Source organism: Cheilinus undulatus, linkage group 3 (genome assembly GCF_018320785.1).
Source record: "Cheilinus undulatus linkage group 3, ASM1832078v1, whole genome shotgun sequence".
Taxonomy (NCBI): Eukaryota; Metazoa; Chordata; class Actinopteri; order Labriformes; family Labridae; genus Cheilinus; species Cheilinus undulatus.
The window spans coordinates 44,635,000-44,659,624 of NC_054867.1; the positions used below are offsets into that span (position 1 = coordinate 44,635,000).

The window sequence follows — 24,625 nt, forward strand, 5'->3', positions numbered from 1 at the left end:
TCCATCAGTGCCAGGGCCAAAGAAGAGTACCATTCTTCAGCCAGAATGGAAACTAATACTGGTCAAACAAACTGGGCTTTGGGTTCTGAGTGTGCCAAGATATGGCGCAGATTGCCCAATGAGAGTGTGCCTTTATTTCAGATTTTTTTTTTTAACTAGTAACAGATGCTTTTAAAATGTAGTAAAGTACAATAGAGGGTATGCACTTTCATGATTGCTCAGCCAAGCTGAGTGGTAAAATGGTCTGAAACACGGCTGACTGCTCAACAGGAAATGGATCACAACGGGAAAAACAGACTTATGTCTGCTTAAATCAGGGATATGTGGACTAGACGGAGGTCCATACTGTTTAATAAAGACAGTGGACTGCTGACATGGATATGTGGTCATAAGTCAAGTTTCCAGACAGTGATATGGACCTGATTTTTAAGTAGCCTACACCAGGGGTTCTTGACCTTTTTGACCTCGGGGCCCAACCTTTCCAGTACAGAGGGATCCGGGGCCCATTCAAATTTTAACACTGAATTGGTAATCATACTCTTGATTTGTATTTAATAACTACATCTAATGTACCTACAGGTGATCAGATGGAAGAGGAAGAGGAAAAGAGACACGAGCGCTGCTGTGCTCCTGTTAATGTATGAGTATTTAAGACAATAACAGAGAACCGTGCCTGTCTCTACAGCCTTATGCCTCATATCAGTGAATATGTGAAATTATACCTCAGTATAAACAACTCATTCATTATTAACAAACTTATTCATAACTTCTGCTCCAGAATCGCGGCTGTCTTCTTCTGCTTGTTTGAGCTTGTTAGTCAACTGACTGACGCATTACTGCCACCAAGTGGCGGGGAGGTGTAAAACTGAGAGTCTCGCAGCCAATACTTACACCTCGTGGCCCTCATGGCTCACAGGTGGAAAAAAAAGGATTTTTTTTTGGTGGCCCACAAGCAGGCGTTGGGCTGCAGCCCCATGGTTAAGAATCACTGGCCTACACAAAGCAGAGCCTGAAGGCCCACATCAGTCTGGTTTGTCAGTGATAGATATGAAACTGAAAAACATCGAAAAAGTTTATTCATACCAAGCTTAATATCAGCTATTTCTCTGTATTTCAGTGGTTCGTTTACTTTTTCTTACTTTAGCTGATATGTATAAGGATTGCTCTGATCACAATGTAACCTATTTTGTTTTGTTAAATCACTGTGCTCCAGCTGTTTTACAAAATCAAGTTCTAAATTAATCCCAGTTAAACCTTTACTTTATTTTCAATGTGACAAATTCATACGCTACAGCTCTCAACTTTCATATGATATGACTGTTTAAACGTCAGATACTTTCACTTCATAAAGCTTTGATGGAAATAACAACAGTATATAACCAAACAGAAATCACGTTAATTTACAATATTTAATCTGTGATTAAAATGAATGGACTTGAAGATTTTTGTTTTGTCTTTTCCTACAAAACCAGCCAATGTTTATCAGACACTGCAGGGTTGTACAGCTATTGCCTCAAGCATAATCTGTTGTCATTAGGTGCCTGTTGCCTTAGATATCATTTTACCTTATGATTGTTCTGCTGAAGTTTGAGGTCCTCACTTTCCTTTAAGGTAAGAGGGAGAAGTGCAGAGTGGAGTTTAGATTATATTCATCACTAACTGAATGCTTTACTGGAATAGCCAAACTTCGTCTGGTGTCTTTATTAACATACAGGTACAGCTCCAAACGTTTCTTTAACATATTCTATGTGGACTGACCACAGTAAACATCATCACCATGTAGTTATTAAAATGGTGGAAAATTTCAGTTAAAATAACACAGTTTGCTGTTTACTGTTTACTCCATACTGATTTCTGTCATCAGCTCATTCTTTCTGCCACTCAGTGGCTGGAACAGCAGAGACTCAGGCTGCTATACGTCACATGCCTACCCTCTATACCTCCCCGAAATATACTGAAGTAAAAGTTAAACAAAAAACAACTTAAAAGGGAACAAATACACAAAAGGCTGCTAAATCACAGTAACATGAATAAATATAGTAGTTACTTTCTAACCCTCAAAGACAGTGAATGTTTACAAAAATTGATCTCAAGATCAGCTGCTAAAAGTTGCTGTAAAAGTTGTTCATGTTATGAACAGTCTTCAAGCCCAGCAGACTCTGTTCTCCCGCTGGAGCCTGAAGCATACAGAAAGATTGTGTCTGACCCCTCCCTCCCAGGACACAAACTGTTTCAGACATCCTACTCCTGCAGAAAGGCGAGGTGTACGTCAGGATCTAAACCTCTCACCGCTAGAACAGTATCTCACTGTCTGTTGCTGCTTTCATCAGCGAGGAACAAAGCTGACTCTGACAGCACTCCCTCCCAAACTACGTCTTTCATCAGTATGAAGTCTACGCATCTGACTCAGCATTTTAAATTACAGTACATCTTTCTATTATAGTTTGCAGTTTTTAATATGATTTTATGTGGAAACTAGACCTGAAATCAAAATCCTTATCCACTTGTGATGTCCTTTCTAAATGATGTTATTTTAATTGCATATATTTCTCTATGTAATCAGAACAAGTTGGATTCATATTTGAACTTATTTCACAACAATCTGAGTTACAGTATCAGTCCCATTAGCCCCAGTGATTCCCAAAGTGGGATTATGTGTGAGGGGTTTTTCTATATATACAGTCAGGCCCAGAAATATTTGGACAGTGACACAAGCTTTATGATTTGGGCTCTGCATGCCACCACATTGGATTTGAAATGAAACAACTGAGATGGAATTGAAGTGCAGACTTTTAGGTTTAATTCAAGGGGTTGAACAAACATATCCTATGAAACATTTAGGAATTGCACTAATTTTTATACAAAGTCTCCCTATTTCAGGGGCTCAAAAATAATTGGACAAATTAACATTACCTTAAATAAAATGTCCATTTTTTAATATTTTGTTGAGAATCCTTTGCAGGCAATGACTGCCTTAAGTCTGGAACCCATGGATATCACCAAACGCTGGGTTTCTTCCTTTGTGATGCTTTGCCAGGCCTTTACTGCAGCTGTCTTCAGTTCTTCCTTGCTTGTGGGTCTTTCTGCCTTAAGTTTTGTCTTAAGCAAGTGAAATGCATGCTCAATCACGTTGAGATCTGGTGATTGACTCGGCCATTGCAGAATAGTCCACTTCTTTGCCTCAAGAAACTCTTGGGTTGCTTTTGCAGTATGTTTTGGGTCATTGTCCATCTGTACTGTGAAGTTTCGCCCAATCAACTTTGCTGCATTTGGCTGAATTTGAGCAGAAAGTATATCTCTAAACACTTCAGAATTCATCCGGCTGCTTTTGTCTTCTGTCACATCATCAATAAATACTATTGACCCAGTGCCAGTGGAAGCCATGCATGCCCATGCCATCACACTGCCTCCACCATGCTTTACAGAAGATGTGGTGTGCTTTGGATCATGAGCTCTTCCAAGCCTTCTCCATACTTTCTTCTTCCCATCATTCTGGTACAGGTTGATCTTAGTTTCATCTGTCCAAAGAATGCTGTTCCAGAACTTTGCTGGCTTCTTCAGATGTTTTTTGGCAAAGTCTAATCTGGCCTTTCTATTTTTGAGGCTGATTAATGGCTTGCACCTTGTGGTGAACCCTCTGTATTTGCTCTCATGAAGTCTTCTCTTTATGGTAGACTTAGATACTGATACACCTACTCCCTGGAAAGTGTTCTTCACTTGGGTGGCTGTTGTGAAGGGGTTTTTCTTCACCGTGGAAAGGATCCTGCGATCGTCTACCACTGTTGTCTTCCGTGGACGCCCAGGCCTTTTTGAGTTCATCAGCTCAGCAGTGCGCTCTTTTTCTCTCAGAATGTACCAAACTGTTGATCTGGCCATTCCTAGTATTTCCGCTATCTCTCGGATGGATTTCTTCTTTTTTTCAGCCTAAGGATAGTCTGTTTCACTTCCATTGAGAGCTCCTTTGACCGCATGTTGTGGGTTCACAGCAACAGCTTCCAAATGCAAATGCCACACCTGGAATCAACTCCACACCTGTACCTGCTCAGTTGATGATGTCTTAATGAGGGAATAGCCCATGCAGCCCATGAGACAGCTTTTGAGTCAACTGTCCAATTACTTTTGGCCCCTTTAAAAAAAGAGGCTGCTACATATTAAAGAGCTGTAATTCCTAAACCCTTACTCCAGTTTTGATGTGCATACCCTCAAATTACAGCTGGTAGTCTGCACTTTAAGCCCATTTTAATTATATAACTATGTCTTGAATATGTTTTGGTAAACAGCTAAAGTAACAAAGCTTGTGTCTGTGTCCAAATATATATGTACCTAACTGTATATTGATACTGTATGCTTATGTTTAAACAGGTATGGTGGAGGATGGAGGGCTTGAAAGTATTTCAAAGGGGACAAAAGACTTAGATTGAAGTTAGCACTTTATCATAGGTAAGGTCTATTGGAAGCCTTAGACAGTCTATGTTTTTATCACAGAGACCTCTGTTAACAAACAAAGATAATACTCTTAAATAAGTTTGCAAATCTTCTAAATACTTTGTTAACCAGAAATAATACCCGTTATATTCCCTACTATTATGTGGAATTGAAGCCAAGAGAGTGGATAATTTCATCCTCCTCATTTTGACTTTCTGGGTGTACTCACACTGGACCCAGTTACCGGTTCTATGTTGGACCATCCTTGTTAACCCTCCCCAGTCCCTAATTGGCCTGCACTCACATTGCTCCTAGCCCAGCCAAGCCCGGCTATTTCAATCAATCAACTTTAGAGTCACCTCACAAACAGGGCAGGTCTGGACCGTACTCTACGTATGATGTATTGTTATAGACCCAGCACTAATCACCATGAACTCAACACTAGCTACATTTAGCCTTTAGGAAAACCTTCCCTTTTACAGGCAGGAACCTCATGCAGAACCAGACTCATGTTGACAGCCATCTGCTGAAGTCGTACTGGGGTTGGAAAGGAGTAGAGGGGCTGGATGTGGGGAATAAACAGGAAGAAATAATAGGGTGATGCAGAAAGGAGAAGAGAAACAACAAAACAACAAATGGAAGACAAATTTATGGCTGTCACAGTGGGGTTTGCCGGTGTTTCCAATGGCTGATGCCGCGGTAGCTATTAGCTTGGATGTAGCTGGAGGAAAGCGGCAGGTTAGTCAGAACTGGACCATATTTCTTTTTAACACAAGAGCAAAGAGCCACACCAATAACTTGTCTTGGCAGAGCGAATGTTTTTGAACATCTCCCAACCAGTCTTGGCTTCATTTTTTCACTGACAAGCTCTGCCATTAACAATCTATGGCAGCGGTAACCTGTCAGCTTAAGAGAAGCACATACATGCAACATCATCTTGTCTTGCCGCTCTAATTGGCCTGTCATGAATGTTACAGACATAACATTTCTCCCATCACCTTCTGAGAATTTTTGAAAGAGTCCTGCCCTTCCCAAGTGCTCTATGAATGTGAAATCCATGCAGTAAATATATGAAACCGTCTATCTGGCCCATTAGGTTAAGTGTAGGTATCATACATCATATTAATAACATCATGTATAACATCACCTTGCAGCAAACTTTGTTACTTAATGTCATCGTAAGTTCGGTAAACATCACACATGTAGCAAATATCAGTTTTGTGGCGTTTTCTCATCGTACCATCTTAGTATTTTTGTTCTTTGTCAGTCAGACATCAGTTTAAACTGTGGCAAAAGGTCACAGCTGAACCCCACCCAACTGAAAACCATTTTAACCTGGGCAGCGAGACGACTATTTCTCCAAGTTAGCTCAGCAACAGGTCAATTATTCATCTTTTATATAATTTCTGCCATCTTTTTTCTTCTATGATTTCTGACTACCAGGGCATCCTTTCATGTGCTTTGTAATCATGTGATGTTTATTGTTCAATGTCTGTATACCAAGGTCAGTTCCTGAGTTATATTCTTAAATTGCTTTGATTTTTTCAAGTAAAATGTATATTTCATTTCTTGATTGGTGAGATCAACTTGTTGTTTAAATCTGCTATGATTATAATTATATATGTTGCCAGGCACTGATAGGAGAAAAAAAAGAGATTGCCCTCAAGGCTGCAGAGAACTGTCAAACAGATCTTGAATGACCCCATCTGTAACCTGAGTATAACTATACACCATGTATATAATTATGCCACTGGTATAATAAGCATGTGTCTCACATCATGACACTTAAATTATAGTTATTGTCATCCTTGTTGCTAAGTTTGTAGTTTCTAGGATGAAGCATCTGTTACACTGAGTTTGTGCAGCAAACATTAACTGATTTGTGCACTCTTGTGAAGTATCTTAACAGAAAATGAATTATTATAAGAAAGAAAGCCCTAAGATAACACTCGTCTTTTAAATACATGTTGTTCTTCTTAATTGGTGTGTAAATCTTAATAAAATGAGCAATGTGTTTCTGCCTGAAGACAGATTGTGCTCTCCACAGCTGTTAGCGTATGGCACTGAGCCTGAAGCTTTAACCATGCAGCCCTGCTAAGCCGTTCACTTGTAATAGCCATGTGAGTAAACACACACGACTCAGCAGAAACATGGTGCAGCTCTAAAACGAGATAAACTGAGAGTTTGAATTCTGAATGTGCAAGGTGTTCCACTTTTCATAGGTGGGCAATGCTGTCAAAAAAGCACTTTTTCTCTGAGCCAAATGTGTCACCATCAGAAGAACTTTTTCAGGTTCATTTTAAGTTTGAACACAAAAAAGCATTACATAAGTTTCTTTTCCTCTCCCAACAGGAGGATCTCTTACTTGTGCACTTTTTGAGCCCGGACCCTTTCTTCACGGCATGACGGCTGAGTTTGCAGTTGAAGTTGTTCTCCCAGAACTCAGCAAACCAGATATTCCTTCTGTTGTTCTCCAGAGTTCGGCTGATGAAGTAGCGATCAAACCCTAGAGAGATCAGTGGGGTTCTCTGTCATTGACACAGCTGCTATCAGTGTGAACAGTGATGGATCTAGGAGTTTTCTCTTTAGTGCTGTGCAGTATGATTCATTCAACATGCCAAAATATCTTTACTGCTTTGGTTCATTTAACCCTAAGTTTTAAAGTTCTGATGATCAAAAAGTCAGTAATTAAGAATAATAAAACAACTAGATCCAGCCCTGCTTCACATGAGAAATAAACACAGTAGGTATACCTTTTTAGCTGCGTATTAACAAAGCTTTCAAATCAGACAGTCACATGGCAGCAACCAGATCATTTAGACATGCAGTCATGGTCAAGATGATCTGCTGAAGTTCAAACTGAGCATCAGAATGGGGAAGAAAAGATGTTTTTAGCATGCCATGGTAGTTAATCTTCTGGCAGGCTTTCAAATTGTTGACGCCACATTCTGACTCTATCATCTGAATGTCACAGCCAAAATCGAGACTCATCAGACCAGGCAACAATCTATTGACTAATTTGGTGAGCACATTTGAATTGTAGCCTAGTTTTTCTGTTCTTAGCTGACAGAAGTGGCAACCAGTTCAGGCCTCAGCTGCCTATCTACTTTTAGGAATGCACTGTTACTGGAGTTATTAGCTGTTTTAACATGAACACGAATAATCATGACAAAAGCCAGATGAGAACGAAAATGCATCTGTAAAAACACCAATGAAATATCACCCTATGCGCCACGTGAGGCCTGGATGTTGACTGATGGCCAGAGGGGCTGACTCCTTTGTGACGACTTCTCTTCAGCCCAGTGTAGAGGGACAGGGTCAGCTGCCTGGTGTGAGAACAGCAGCTTCACCTTTAGGGGCACCTGGCTGGGAGAATACCTGAAGAGGTGAGGCAGTGGCCTGGTGAACCAGCTTATGCTCCCATACCTGGCCTGACCTGTCCATGCACACACTAGTTCTGAACATATCTTCCTTGTCCTCTTTTAATGACTCGTACTGTGCATGTCTGCCTCTCTCTTCAAGTTTACATATCTGATGGACCTCTTGCAGCCCTGCACGGTGCCTGTTTTCATCGACTGCAGGAAAAGTTTTTACTTCTGAGTTTATAGATTTTTTTAGAGAGAACAGCAGAAAAAGGATCACTTCCAGTACATTATGTGGATTCTTTAGCAATGAAGAGATGAAATTTAGACATCAAATGTCACAGACAGAAGGAAGGAACAGAATTTAATCCCTGACACAGTGAGAAAATGAACAGCAAAGACGTGAAGGGAAAACTGTCTTTGTTTACAATGTAAGCAGTCAGTAGGTACGGTTACATGATCAATTTTTTCACAATCTGATCAAAGAAATTCTGATTGGAGATTTAAACTTTTTGCTCTCTGGGCCAAAAGTCCATCTTTAAATGGGTAAAAGGAGGTTGCTTCTGCAACCTGGAATCTTCTTCAGGAGACCTTATTTCTTGAGGAGATGGTCTCGTTAAACCTTTTTAAAGGTAGATTGAAGGCATTAAAGGATGATGTATCAGGTTGTAGATGATTTGGCTCATGACTTTCTTCTCTGTGCTGGGATTGTTTTTTTTTTTACTGTGATTGTAGTTGCTTGTTTTTTTTATGTCTATGTCTTTGACTGTGCTGCTGCCTGTCTTAGACAGGACATTCTTGTACATGAGATTCCTAATCTCAATGAGGCCTTTTCCTGGTTAAATAAATTCAAATAAATAAATAAATAAAACTTCTCTGTTCACATGAACAAAAAAAGATGCGATCTGATTCAGATGTGCATGCTTATGCATCCCTGAGTGGAATAAAACTGCTCTGACATGCCCGTTATCGTTCCACCAGTCAAATTTACCAAGAATTTGCAGTAGAAGAAGAAATTCCTCTTCTACACCTTTGTTGTAAACAAACCACTGTCACTGTGTCTGTACCTTATACTATCTTTATTTTTACTTTATTACATTTAAAAATGGACCTTTTTTGTATGCTGCAAACGGTTCCGCTGTTTCTGGCACTCTCTCTGTTTGAGCAGAAAGCTCAGCAGTACATACTGCTGCAGTCAGTTCAGAGGGAGGAGGGTGCTGGAGGATCCTTATATCACATTAACAAGAATTAATTTAGTCCTCCGCTGAATGACACTTATCATGATTGAAAATTTACCCTGTTCTTTATATATTGCAAATGGCTGCTTCACTGCTAAGAACATACTGAAATACAACCACAGACAAGAATGATGGGGTTTGGCACCACTTTTTAACCGCTTTTCTTCCTCCTAAGGTCATTATTGTGCATTCGAAGAAAACAGAAGTGTACAGTTGTGTTACGATAACTGTTGAGTGCTGGTCTGACTGGAAACAGTCTTCAGTAAGGACAAGCAACGAGCAGAGGAGGGCAGAGTGACTCGAGGGCTGTGAGGCTCTGGTGAAAACAGATTGTACTGAAAGAGCGACACAGCTGCACAGAGACTGCACTTTGTGGACTTTGCTTCAAGAAATCAAAGTCGTTACGCAGGGGGTGTTTCACCTTGAGAAATTACAAAATCAGACTGTGGCCTAAATACTGGGGCGACCTCTATTCCAAATGTTATGGTAATAGTAAACAAAGATCAGTTTTTAATACAACTAAGCATAACTTTCATTTATTTACTTAAAAGAGACAGCTTCTTCTTCTGCTGGTTCTAACCAGATATACTGGCAGGACAGCTTTACACATGTCTGAATGCTTTCATTTTGATTGAATGCTCGATGCATGTACACTCATTTTGTTTAGTTTCCATGTAAACAGTGCACGTGAAATCCCAGATCAGAATGATTTTAATCTGATTAAATAATTTTAGCACATTTAACGTAATTAGTGTTGCCTTTCTATCAGCTTGAACTAGCCTGGTCATTGTTCTCCGACCTCTTCCATCAACAAGACATTTTGTCTCAGAAAACTGCTTCACTGGATATTTTGCTCTTTTTCAGACTGTTCTCTGTAGACCTTAGTGATTGTTGTGTGTGATAATCCCAGTAGATCAGCAGTTTGTGGAAAAACTCAGACCAGCCAGTCTGGTATCAACAACCACAGCATTTTCAAAGTCACTTAAATCCTCTTTTTCCTCATTATGATGCTTGGTTTGAACTTCAGCACATCGTCTCGGCCATGTCTACATGCCTAAAACTATCAGTTATTTTTATGTGATAAGAAATTTGTGTTATTGAGTGGTTAAACAGGCAGAACTAATGAAGTGGTTAATGAGTGTGTATTAGAGTGAAATAAACACACGGATTTGTAAAAGAGGGTCGACTTGTGTGTGCTCAGAGCTGTTCACCTTTGATGGACTGTCGTTTGGGTAGGATGGTTACGGCTCCCTCTGCCACCTCCTCCTGGTGTACAACTGGAGAGATTTTTGAGCCCCAGCTGTCTGAGCCCACCCAGATGAAATGACCTGTCTGGTTGGCCTTTTTAGCTGCATGCAGCAGCCTCCTGCAAAGGTGAAGAAGCAGATGTTGCCATGGATAAGGTCAAGATTTCTAGCAGCTCCTTTGTGATTGTGTGTTTTTTTTGGTCTTCATCACAAAGTGGTGTGGCAGAGCAGGAATAAAATCCCCATGTTTCTTTACTGTTTACTGCAGTCTGTGTTTCTAATCTTTAAGGACTGTTATATAACTACCACTGCGGCATACCTGATGTCGTCTTCATTGGCAAAAAGGATGACGACTCGTGCATTGGGGTTTTCTCTGAGTCTCCTGATGATCTTGTCAAACTCTCCCGACTTTGGCTCCCTGGGAATCTTCACAGACTGGGAGATACACACACCTCCTAAACACACAGAGTTTAAAGGTGTTAGTATGATAAATGAGAGAAACTAAAGAGCTTACAGTTAATTAAGACATCAAAATAAGCCTTTACATGAAAGTTGTGTAAACTAAATCTAAATATAATGAGGCACAAGCAAACAATCATGGCTGAGGTAATTACTGCTTAATCAGGTTAACAGGAAATCCAAACAAAGTGACTCTAAGACAATGAATTGTAGAATTTAAAAGCAACTAAGAAGTCAAATATTTTCTGCTGTTTGATAAAAGAAACAGCCTTGATGTCTATATGTTATGTATGGTAAGACTCTTTGTATACAGTATGTGAGTTATCAAGTTGTTTTGAGTCTATCAAAGATTTATGGACAAAGAGTTTTGTTGTGTGAATGTTAAAAGGAGAGACTTTCATTTTAAAAGATACTGGTGAATTCCTATTCCCATTGCGATATGATTTAATGCAACGCAACACGGTACAATGCGATATGATACACAATAAAATATGCTATGAAATGACATGATACAATATAATTTGACATGATACAATAAAATAAGATATAGTATATTATGATACAAAATTTGTCCTGGACTTGAGTGGTGCAGAAATTTAACTAACTCTAACATAAAATCAATCAGTCAAAAAATAGAGAATCATGTCCCAAACAATGTAGTATATTCAATCAATCAATCAATCTGTATTTATGTAGCATAATTTCATAACAAATGCTGCTTTGCTGCAGACCGTTCGTCTCTGACGGCCATTCTCATAGACCATTAATTTTAAAACACAATATATATCTCAGATTGGAAGCACTGCAACATCCAGCTATGACATATTTCCCCTTTTAGATTAGAGAATTTTTAAAAATCAACATATTCATAGACAACCTTTGGCAGTTAGATTCATGAAATTACAACATTGCAAACATTATAGACAAATCAGCATTACATAAATAAAACCGAGACAAGGTCTAATCCAGGATAAAATCATGTACAGACTGGTTTTAGAAATAGTTACACAAACAGTAGCTTAAACTATTATAGCTGCAATGGCTACATAATTAACTTTACTACATATGCCAGTGTAGCTAAGTTAGCTTTAGCAACATGAGCTTTGGTAAACATTGTTATAACTAGCTTAGCTACATAGATATTGTAGCTATTTAGCCTATATAGCTGTTTTGTGAGCCTAGCTGTGGCTTAATTTGTTACGTAGCTACCTTAGTTATGTTAGCTACATAGTTATGTTAGCTCTGTTGGCTACATAGCTACATTAGCTACATAGCTTTGTTGTTTAATGTTAGTTACGCAGCTATCGGAGCTGCATAAGCTATACTATGCATGGAGGATGACCCTGTTTATCAGGCTTTATCATACATTTTGTAATCAGGTCAGGTTTTTAACTTTTAACTTTCATGATCCTACCAGCTTCCTTAACTCTGACTCATACCCTAAACAGAAGTTTGGTTCATTTTTACTTCAAAAGTTTCAGCATGTATTTCTGTTTTGAGATAAATGGCATCTAAGATGAACAGTTTGTGAGAGTGGCTATCAGAGATGTACAGTCTGCAGCCAGACCTCTCTCTCAAGACACTTCACAAGTGTTGTGCAGGTCTAGACTGTACTCTTTATTGTATATATATATATATATATATATATATATATATATATATATATATATATATATATTTTTTTTTTTTTTTTTCTATGCACCAACATAAAACAAAGCTAAAGACCTACTTGTTTACTGTTACGTATGAGTATTAAATTGTGTGTTTTATTGATGTCCTTTTTATTGTTTCAGCATGTTTGTAGTTGTTTGTGGATTTTTTGTTTTTATTGTCAAGTATGTTTTTATCTCTATGTACAGCACTTTGAAAGCGCTTTATAAATAAACTTATTATTATTATTATTATTATTATTATTAAAGACCCAGCACTGATGACTTCAACACCAAAGCAAAATTTGGCCAAGTTACAGTGACAAATGAAAAATTGTGGGCAGAAAACTATACACAGTCCTACAGACTGTACTTTTTTAACAATCTTGTACGTTTTTGGCATGCTACAAGGGTGGCATCCCTATTTAATGTATGGTATTTATACGTCTCCTGAATTTTCAAATTTTACTAGAGTGCATTTTACTGCTTTTCATCTGCATGATGTCTTTCTGTAACAGGTCTATCAGACCTGCAGCTATATGACACAGACTGTTCAGAGATATAGGTCAGAAAATGCCAGTGTTTAACTGTTATTTTGGCATGTCAGTAATACACACAAGTTCATATCTGCTACATTTGCAATCATTAGAGTGTTGGATATTTTTATTATTGTGGTCTATATGTTGTGATTTGTATTAAACCATGAGATCCTGAGTAGTTATTTAGCTCACTTAGCTTTCTTTTAAAACATTTTTCACTCTGATGTTCTTCAGTTATGTATCTTTTACTATCATTTTGTCAGTGGTTGAAATTCTCTCCACATCCATAAAACAATCAATAAATCAAACACTGTGGACATAGAAAAAATCCAGTATTTCCTGCTGTCACATGGCAGTCCAATCACTTTATTCTGACAGAGTGTTTCAACCATGAAGTATTTAGTCTGGTACCAGCAGGGGTTGTCCAGTGACAAATATTGAATGTGGTTCAAATTTTGCTGCTGGCCAATCATACAAACATTCCTGTTAGATCATGGTACATTAAATTACACACCCTAACCACAGCATCCTCCTGTGCTGTATGATTGAATGCCAGCTTACATCAACAAAACACCCACATAATGACCAATAGTTTGAGTGACTGAAAAAAAAAAACAATGGTTTGTTATGTACTTTCTCCAGTTAAAGTTTTGTTTCCAGTGCTTTCCCCAACAGGATTTGGTAGTCGAGTGTCTCAGTTTGGCATGTTTGTCTGAAAGATTGTTTCTGAGCATCCTGCAGCTCTCAGGACAGCGTAGAAACAGCACAGAAATGATCTATTTACAATCTCTACAATGTAGCTCCTGAATACAAACATACTAGTTTTATCATTGTTTCAGATGGAGACCAGCTTAGAGATGCAGCAGATTAACTTTGAATAAAGCTCTCAAAATTGTTTATTCACAGTATCACATGCAAGGTTAACTGTATTCCCAGCTTTTCTAAAAAAAAAAAAAAAAAAAAAAAAAAAAAAAAGAAACAAGGTTGTCACATGTCTTTTTAACACTACATGCTGGGAAACATTACTACCTACATTATCTTACGGATCGTTAATATTTATAAATACAAAGTCTTTAAAAACTAAATCTGTTTTACAAGACAGGATGGTGAGAGAGAAATTAATATATCAGCGACTGCAGACAAAAACTTTTACAGTGTCTAAAAAAAACATTTTGGCATGGCCTCCATACAGAAACATAGCCAAGGTTTTTTGTGCTTCTAGACAGAGTGCATTGGTATATCTTCAGTTTCTGGTAATTGAAAAAGAACAGACCCAATAATGGCTGCCTATAGGACTTACATTGTATTTGCAGTGGTATCAGAACAGACATTGATATTTTCATATGGCAATTTTCAAACCAGACATACCCATCCCTTCCCGTCTTCCCTGCTGATCTACTTTCTCATTAGTGACATAATTTAGTACATGAGCACACTTCAACATTTACACAATCTGGTACAGTAAATGGTGGTACTGTACATAGTTGATTTGCCAATCTGCCAAGAAGAAAATGGATTAAGCAACCATGGTAACCACTCGTGTCATTGGCCTGGCAATATTTGTTTAAGTTATGTACAGACAATGGAGTCCATCCTGCTGCTATGGATGTTTCAATTGTAATCCTACCTCCACATCTACTGTGCAGTTCAGAAGTATAAATGGGCCTGCTAAGTGCAGATATGATTGCTGATGGGTACCTTGAACTTTAGCATGGTTGTATTAATATCTTTTGTGGGTACACATGAACAAGCTTTTCCATAAATGCCAGCTGGCTAATTTGAGCCTTTCTGACTTTCTAAAACAGGTTGACGAGCTCAAAGTCACTCTTCCTGTGAATTTAAGGATTCATTGCAGTACTGTATTAATGTAAAGTAAAATAATTTATGCTGAAAATCTTTTTTTTGCAGAATACGTAAATATGGATGCACAATGTTATTCTTACAGTATTGGTATCTGCAGGTACTAGCTTATAAATTGAATCCTTGGTACTGGCAGATATGAAAATTTCCACTGATATCTACAACCAATAATTTGGTTATAGCAACCTGCTAATATCAGGTGTAAATACGACCATACGAATGAACAAGTTAGTGGACATTGAGGCTAGACAGACCTCAGATGAAATATTTTTCTTTTACACTGAAACACTCCTATCCAAAATGGCCATGTGAAAAAAGGCAAATCATGCAGCAATGAGGAGGTGCTAATGGCCTAGTGGTTAGGTTGCACCCCATGTACGTGGACAGGCCGGGTCCAAGTCCGGTCAGGGACTCCTTTCCTGCATGTCCCTCACCAACTCTCATCCCTGACTCTGACTCTGACTCTATCCACTGTCCTCCTCTGTCAATAGTAGGGGTGTAACGGTATGGAAAAATTTTGGTTAGGTACGTACTTCGGTTTAGAAGTCACAGTTCGGTACGTTTTCGGTACAGTAATTAAAGCGAATAAATAACATTTTTTTCTTTTTTTAAGTGTATTAAATTGTATTGAAATAAATAGGCTAAATAAATTACATTTGAATTATCAATAATGCTGCAACCTCCTTCCAAAAGGTCTTCACTTAATAAAAATATTAATAAATAAATACATTTTTGAATTACTAGGTTATTTTCATTGATATACAGACATATTTTACCATTTTTTAAACACTAAAATTTCCCAGTAACTTGAATGCATCATCACATAACTGTAAGTTAGATTGTTAAGTATGCTAATTAGCATCTATCCTGCCGATTGCAACATGGACTTCAGCACTGGATTACTTTTATAACCAATGGGACCTACAACAGTTTGGGAGAACTTTTCACAGCCCATCTAGGCAGATAAAGAGGTTAGAGCCGTGTGACATCTGAGGGTAACTTTACCTATGACACAGCTACAGATGTGATGGAGTCCCCTCTCCCCCTCCTCTGAGGCTGACAGTTGAAGGTACGCATTTAGAATTAATTTAATTCATAAAATCAGAGCACCATTGTTATAATAAAAACATCTAAAATTATGGGAAATTCATAACTGGCTGGTGAGACTTTTTGTTGTTCCTCCTCGTTACAGTGACGTTCTTGTTTAAGTGGAGCCTTTTCAAATGCTTTGACTGGTTCACTGGATGGCGTGCTGTCAGTGACAGAGGCTGCTGAATGATGTCAGCACTACTGTCATTGTCTTTGTCCACTGTTGTATTTTACCTGGCAACAAAGAGTTCCTAAACAGGACACTGTTATCTGGGAATATTCAGGCTGACTACTCCATATATCTGTGTAAAGTCCAGCTTGAATCTTTCTCAGAATCACCTTTTCAAGCTGATCCTTCCATTGTTTCTGAGCCTGTTTGCTCATGTTGACACTTATCAAATGAACCAGACTTTGGGGTCAAGTGTTCTCAGATTCAGGCCCATGTCCCAAATGTGAAACCACTCTATGATTCTAAAATCCTATCTAAGTTTAAAACTCTGATACCATGACAGCCCTGAAAAGCAATCACATGGAGATAAGCCTGAGTGAACTATTGGGAGTTTTTGAAAAATTAACTGCAAATTAATAGATGCATGAGGCTCACACAGATAGTGAATACATAAGGGAAAATAAAAGCTTCTACCAAGGTTTTTTAAGGGCTTGTACATTATTATCCTGTCTATGTGTCAAACACTGGTTGTCCAGACTCCTGTCACTCTGTGGTCTTCCACCCTGCTGCCCAGCTCAATGAGGGGGCATCTAAATCCCGATTAAGCTGTCTATAAAAAGTTTTGAGGTCTGAGACAGAGTCCCCGTGTTGGATGAAACTGTCTCAACAGCTGTCAGCGAACCTCGTTAACTTTGAGAAGGTCAGACAGATTTTTCGACCTCGTCTTCAGACATGCAAAGACTTTAAATTTTGTCAGCAGAATATATCCAGAGCTTCGATTGGATGAGTTTTGGAAAAGCAGGTCTATGATTGCCACCAAGAGTTTATGGCAAAAGAAATCAATGCATACTGCTTGTGCCAAACTCATCTTTCTCCAAATTTAGTTTCAGGGCCTTTGGAGATTTTCTTGCCTTTACAGCATAAATTAATCAGCATGTAACAGATTTTGTAAGCTAACTCTGGACAGCAGGATGGCAAGTTTCCCTAACCACAAATCTATTTCCATAATCTTTCCTGTGCCCTGTTTTTGAAGTATGTTAATCAATCTTCATTTTCAAAAAAAAAAAAAAAAAGGGAAGAAGATTAAAAGGCCCTTGACTTCAGCAGCAGAGTTTGTAGCCTGTTTCTGATCTTCAGTTGCTCTGCAGTTCAAGTAAAGAACTGTTTTCATCCCACATTTTGAAAAACTAAGGAAGGAATTAAGGAAATCTAACTCACTCTGATATCATTTCTAACAAATGGACTAGGATGTCCCACTCTTTATGTCTTAATCTGAGACTTAAACAGACAAAGGCCTTGCTCAAACAAAAATGATGATGAGGACACACTCCTCAAAGAATCCCAACTACGTGAAATCCCTGTTATGACAGCGATATTTACTGTTTGTAAAACCAGTTCAAATAGAAATATAGATTTCTTAATGCCCCCCAAAAGTGCACATTATTTAGAGAAAAAAAATATTTTCACAAGGAATTAATTGTCCTTTCAAGCATGTATTTATTTGGTATTTCTTCAATTTGAAACAAACAGCCAACAACATGTTAAAGTTACACAACTTAGATAAGGTAGAACTTTATTGTTAAAGAATTTAATTGGCATTATTCCTTTAAAAACGATGCAAAAAGTGTTTTAGAGTTATTAGTTATTTATTTATTTAGTTATTTCTAAACCTGTAATCATTACTCATATCTATGACATGGTTTTTATACTGCAGCGTTTTTAAATAGCTTAATACAGAGAAATAATCTGGTTTGATATTGTTGGCAAATTACACAACAAAAACAAAACCACCATGTTGAGTGATGACCAGGTTTTATATAATCTAGACTATTTGTTTTTTCTCAACACTTGTCAAAAAAGTCAGCAGCTCCACACTGCAGCAATCTGTTCTCATAAATGGGCTTTCTGTCACTGTTACCATAATCTGTCCAGTGTTTCATTCATGGTTTTATAGCTACTGCATCACCATTGAGCAGTATGGAATGAGATGGTTCAGAAATCCCACCTTGAATCAAACACTAAATAACACTTAAAGTACTCTGTCAAAGGCTCTGGATGTAGCCGTTATTAACTGCATGGCAAAGTGGCAGTGTGCAGTAGAGTTCATCTGCTGCTGCATTCACTGACACTTGGACAACACAGCTGCACACTGACAGGTTGATGTGTTATGAAAGACTAGATGTGTTCTTAATTTGATGATTTTCTTCACAGAAACCTGGTCAGAACTCACCCTGATTGTTAGAAAACCGGGTGCACCTGCAACTGCTACTCCCAGCTGAGGGCTGTTACTAAACAGCGGGGCTGGGAGGTAATTTAAGGAGCAGGATGCAGCTCAGCTCAGTTGGGTTGTGTGTGTCAGGGAGTCAACACCATCAGCTGGCTCTCTTTGAGTTTAAAAGTATATTTGTTTGAGTTCCTTCTGTGTGGGGGGGATCAAAAATCCTTCTTGTGTTATTTCACCTACTTTTTAATCTAGTGACTACCACCTATCCTTTTTTTTGGTAGGAATTTGAACTTTATCCTTTTGATAGAATTAGTGGGTGGCAGTGGGAAAATATAATCTCCTTTCACCTTTTAGAACTCAAAGACCAATTTTATTTCAACTCAATTTGATTATTGTGCAGTTTTTTGTTAGTTTCCCTCATGAGCGACCTTTGTTGTACATTTGTTTACTGGGGGGTGTAACACGAAGCTTCAATGAACCATCAACTATGAGATCTGTGTATGTATGCGGTGAAGGCACTGGGGTGGCCAATGATATTTAAGGGGTGTCTGGCCTCCCTTTGATGAAGCAATTGGTTGCTATGGTAATACCTTTTAGGGATAAGAATATTGTAATATGTAAGGGTATTGCAAAGCAAGGTACATGGGCAAAGAAGAAGTTAATAGTTGGATGTAAGATACGATACAAAACAATATGATACAATATGATATAGTACGATATGTTATAGCACATTATGATATAGTACGATATGATATGCTTTAAAAATATAAGGTGGGATAGGATACCTCACCAAAACATATGATAGGATAGGACATGACACAAAAGAATAGGATAGGAATAGGAAAGATTAGGATGCCACACCATAAGATAGGATACAATACAACATGATTTACCATAAAATATGATACAAGGACAGGATAGGATGGGATACCATACCATACAATACCATACCATATCATAGAAACCCTATAATAGTATGAGGTATGATCAGACAAAATAGGATACAACAAAATATGATATATGATACAACATGATTTGATATGATATCATACATTATGATACAATGATAGGATAGGGTACCATACCATACCATACCATACTGTACCATACCACACAAAAACTTACCACAGAATAGGATCCTTAAAGATACGATATGATAGGGTAGAATGCGATACAAAAGAATGGCATACCATATTGTTTCATACCCTAGCATATTATACTAGGGATGTGCGCAGTTAAGTGGTTTACTTCGTTGATAAAATTAGCCAGTACAAGATTACTAGTCAGTTAAACTTATCACCTATAATTTTTTATAAACACAGGCTTGAAACCCTGATTCATAATGCTCTTTAAATCTATGATGAACCTCCTACATCTAGAAGCTGCTAGCCTTCCTGTCTGAACTTTTCAGTGGCACTTCATCAGATGGAAACATGGGAAGCTTGGCAGTTAGCATGTAGTAGGAACAGTATGACATTTTTTTTTTTTTTTTTAAAGATTTATTTTTGGGCATTTTTGTGCCTTTATTAGATAAAGGAGGACAGTGGACAGAGTCAGAAACAAGGTCAAGAGTGGGGATGAGACATGCGGTGAAGGGCCTCAGGGTGGATTCGAACCACCTGCTCCCAAGTATGACAACTTTTTAAGTAATAAATAGAAATAAAATAGTAGTTACAATGTAGAGAGATGAAGTCACGAATAACTACTCAACTGAAGTGAAAAGAGGCTACATATTAGATTTTACTCTGCAAAGAGGAAAGATGGCTAGAGGAGCTAACTGCTAATGTTAACATGTGTGATGTGAGCCTGATACACTCTGTACAGCATGGCTAACACAGTGAACCTGTGATAAATTTGACTGTTTTTTAAGTATTTTCTTCAGCTAGTCAGTTTAATGCAATTTAAATGAACCAAATGGGGAACTACGCATATGAACATACCCATACCATACCATAGCATACCATACCATACCATGTAATAGGAAACCAAATATTTTAAAACTTGATAGGACACACTAGGATACAAAACAATATGATAAATTATTATACAACATGATTTAATATAGAATGTAATATGATGTTATCTATAGGTTAAAATACAACCCGATACTATAGGATAGGACATTTACCATATACCATACTGTTCCTTATGAATCCATATGATTCATGATTCAGCACCATTGAAAAACAACAAGCTAGGTACAATATGATGTATTACACTTCACTGACCCCTTGGGAAAACACATCTTGAACTTCAAGTAATGCACAAATTTAGCTGCCTCCTTATGTACTATAAAAAAAAAAACACAATTAAAGTCCACATGTAAACAATGTCTTTCTATAATTTTCAGAGGGTGGTGAAAATAAAGTAAAAGATAAAACATCATAAGATGCATGAGTGTCACAAACTTGCAGTAAATAAAGCATAAACCCAGCTCTATACCTATTAGCAGCATTTTTTTATTCTTCTGTTGATCAGGTATCGATTTATTGCAATGCAATCAAGTGTAATTGTGTTACAATAAATCAACTGCTGCAGAATCACTGTATCATGATTGACAATCTGGGGCCATGAATTATAATGCATACTATCATGAGTTTCCCTGCAGTGCTTTATAACCTTACCTTGTTGCTTTTACAGAGCAATACAAGCATGTTGTTTTTGCAGAACCAGGAGCTGATACAGTTTTAGCATGGCTGACCACGACTGTTGGGATAATATTCTCTCCACAGTTACTGCCCTGAAGTGAATAGCAAACTTCCATTTAAAAAATTTATAGCTGTTTATAAGACTGAAGTGCCCCTTCGTTTTACATCATTAATTTAGTCTGGCGAGTTTATTGTCACCAGTCGCTGTTTGGAAGTGTGGGGTGTTATACTTTGTTTGCTACTTGCCAGCAGCAAGAAATGAGTCTGGTGTGCCAACGTAATTATTGGTAGAAACAGAAACTATGGTAGCAAAAGCTGAAACACCTAATCTTGGCACTATTGCAAATCCCAAAAAAAAGGGGTTTAACCTGAACTGTTTTGTCGATTTCACTCACATCACAGCATTTTTATTGGCCTCTACTTTGCCAATTTTGTGGAAGTAGTTAGCTAGCTATTAAGAAAGACAGCATGCTTTCTCTTCTGCCTGCAAAGCTCTAAATGGTCAATTGTTCTCTGAGTGGAGAGTGAAAGGGAACAGCCGTCAATAATCACAGTATTTGGATGTTGGTACAGAGGTGAAACCAGGTAAGAGGATTTGCAGATTGTTCACAAACATCAAAGCTTGGTTATGGATCAATGGTTTCCGATGCAGCACTATCTGGCTTCATGTTTTTACCAGGCTGTCAGGAACAAACATTTCATGCTGTGTTTTTTAAGTTTCCAGCTTCCTTTTGGACATTTATCACAGCTTTTTGAGCAGGAAGTGCAGTTTGTGTGTTTGATCCCTGTACTGATGTGTGGTAGCCCTGAAAATCACACTTAAACTGTCAGGATGCTTCAAATCATCTTTTAGTTGATGGTAGATCACTGCAGGGAGTGTGCATCTTGACTGCAGTCGTGCGAGAATTTCATCACTTCAGCCGTTTGTGTGATGACCCAGTTGTCCAGCTGACTCAAACAGGCTCTATTATTGGTCATTTGCTGTGTTTACTAAAATTGATGGGTTGAGAAGCATGCCATTACTCTGCCATTTGTCACGTGCCAGCGCAGAGGACTGTCCTGGTGCTATTCAAACAATGTTTTCACTAGAATATAGAGGAAACTACGACAGTGACATGTAGACACTGCAGTGGCAGAAAATCCACAGATGCGTAATCTGTCATGCCACTGCAGCTGACCGGCTTTATATCTCTACTTTTATTCATATTTAGATGCCTTCAAGATAAATAAAAACACACTGTGGGCGAGAAAAAGATGATCCCACCTTGTGTTCAAGTCAAGGCTTCAACAATGATTCATATTTTTTACATCTAAATTATGTCAACATGAGATTTCCACGTAGTGCAACAATGCCGAGCTCCATCCTGTAGTGAATTGCCTTTATAGGAAGCTTAGAAAAAGTTAGACTACTTCAGTGCCTTAAATAACCAAAAAGCACTGATTCAATTCATCTTTTTAACATACAAAGGGATAAAAATAAGTTTAAATGTTTTAAAAACAATGGTTTTTATTGTGCCTGGTGTTGCTGCTGCTGCAGGAAGCAGTAAATAAACTTAAGAATTTTATCACTAATCTGCACCCATGGAGAAGAATTAAAGTGTTTTTTTGTTGTTGTTGTTGTTTTTTTTTTTTTTGGATCAAATCACAGCCAGCAGTTCACATTTAACAGTTTGACTATATAGAAGACCTTACCACGGTGCCATGCAGCACTGTGCTAGTACTTGCGCCAGAACTGAGCCAGGCCATGGCGCACAAGTTTCTATACACGGTTATTTATTTGTGTATTCATTTTTTGCCAAATTGTCCCAAAATCATTATCAGGAGTTCTGTCATCCCTTTTAAAGAATCTTCTCACACACACAGTGGTGCTGTTGTTGGGAATGGATATCTACTCTTAAGGCATTTATTATAAATGTGTGCTCATTACGCAGTACTGTCTTTATGATGGCAATTAAAGCAATACCGTGGATATTTTTAATACCCTGGGATATGGTATTACTGTATTACTGCCTAATACTATTCTAAACAACACAAGAAGGATCAAACTGTGAGCTACCCTTCTGCCAGCTTAAAAGTAATAAATGAGGGAAACCTACAATTAGGCTTATAAATTCAGGAGTTTGTGTTCTTTTTTTGCCAAACTGTGACCCCAAACCGAGGTACGAACCAAACCTTGACCTCTGTGAACCACTACACCCCTAAATAATATTCATATCCATGTCTGAAATGCTCTCGTTGCTCTGACTTGTGCCAAACAAATAAAAAACTATTCAGCTCAGATCTCTCAGACTTGGCAAATACAAAGCACCACACTTCCATTTGTTTAAAAAGGAGTAGATGTCATACAAGGGAGCCTGAAATTCACAGGAGAGAATGACATTTCTTACAGGTACAGTATGGACAGTGATACTGTTAGGACACTGTTGTACACACTGAAATTAAAACTTTTATAACAATGAAAGTGTTTTTAAATAAATATTTAAGTTTGGGTATCAAGAGCATCATATAGTGAAGGGTGTTTTTGGTAAATACTGGCTCCAATTTACTTTTTGTGATGGCTAATAGGAAAAAGAAACAGTATTGGTCCTGTGGATTGTTCATGGCTGAGGCTGTGATTCAGGCAGTAGTGGCTGCAATGTAATCCTCAGGGGAAACTTCTCTTGATCCAATTCTGAACACTAACAATGCTTGCTTTAGGCAATGAGAACTAATAAACAAAGCTATGCTTTATTCACTTCAATACAACAGATAAATCACATCTCTGCCGCCTGTTTCCTGTAACACCTTATTTTTGATCTGAGAGGAATTAGAAGTGAAACCTCTTCTGGGCAGGACATCTGTTTCTGGTAAAACAAGAGGAGCTCACTCCATAACTAAAAGGGCTCTAAATATGTGAAGATTTGTTCTGTCATGTTGTTTGACACTGACGAAAACAAGTTATTTAAGCAGACCCACTTACAGACATCAAACCTTGTTTTAATCCTGACACAGCAACCAGAAATTTATGTCTGCAGGGATCTGTGTGTGTGTGTGTGTGTGTATGTGTGTGTATTTTTGTTTTTACCTAATGACATCAAAACTAATTTCTGAATATCTGTTTAAATACTTTATTTAGTGCCCTTCCTGTAACACTTTAAAAAGTAAGAACACTACTGGAGAATGACTGATTGAATCCTTCAGGCTGGGTAGTGCAACATGCTAATACATGATCCAATTAATATTCTGGTAATAATCTTATCTTAAATGAAAAAAACTCAGCATAGGAATGTGTGATCACAAAGACTGGGCTGCAGACAAATGTGTGACTTTGCAGGGAATATTATAGATCAATATCCGTGGGTAAGCACTCTGATAAACACTCTGTGCACCTAAATACTGTTCACCAAGGCAGAGAAGGAAAGAGGCACTCAGGTCATAAGTAGTTATTTGTTGGATGACTCATAATTCCTTCAGGATCCAGAGAAAAATTAGCTGCAGTTAACTTTTCTGTTTCTGATTTGGTTTATTCATGAGTTACATTAAACAACAGGGAATAAACACTGTTAATAATGACTGCTTGAGTCATTCCAGAATGTGAACTTCACACAGAAGTCAAATTCACGATTCAATTGATTTTTTTAAATAAAAAGTTTTCAATATTTTTTAAAAAACTGACTAAAATTGGTATTGGCAGGTCAGACCAGAAGAAAACAGGAATTCATCGTCAAAAAAATCAA

At 37.9% G+C, this 24,625-nt stretch overlaps 1 protein-coding gene across 2 annotated transcripts in view; it reads right to left on the reverse strand.

Annotated features, from left to right (window-relative positions):
• Positions 1–24,625, reverse strand: part of LOC121528646 (metabotropic glutamate receptor 4-like) — a 380,875-nt gene that overhangs the window by 75,973 nt on the left and 280,277 nt on the right. For both annotated transcript variants that reach the window (XM_041816187.1, XM_041816180.1), the window contains exons 4-6: positions 10,592–10,727; positions 10,237–10,391; positions 6,791–6,931 (exon numbers count right to left, since the gene is read on the reverse strand). In XM_041816187.1, coding sequence (XP_041672121.1) covers positions 6,791–6,931; positions 10,237–10,391; positions 10,592–10,727 — 432 coding nt within the window. The remainder of the gene's footprint in view (positions 1–6,790; positions 6,932–10,236; positions 10,392–10,591; positions 10,728–24,625) is intronic.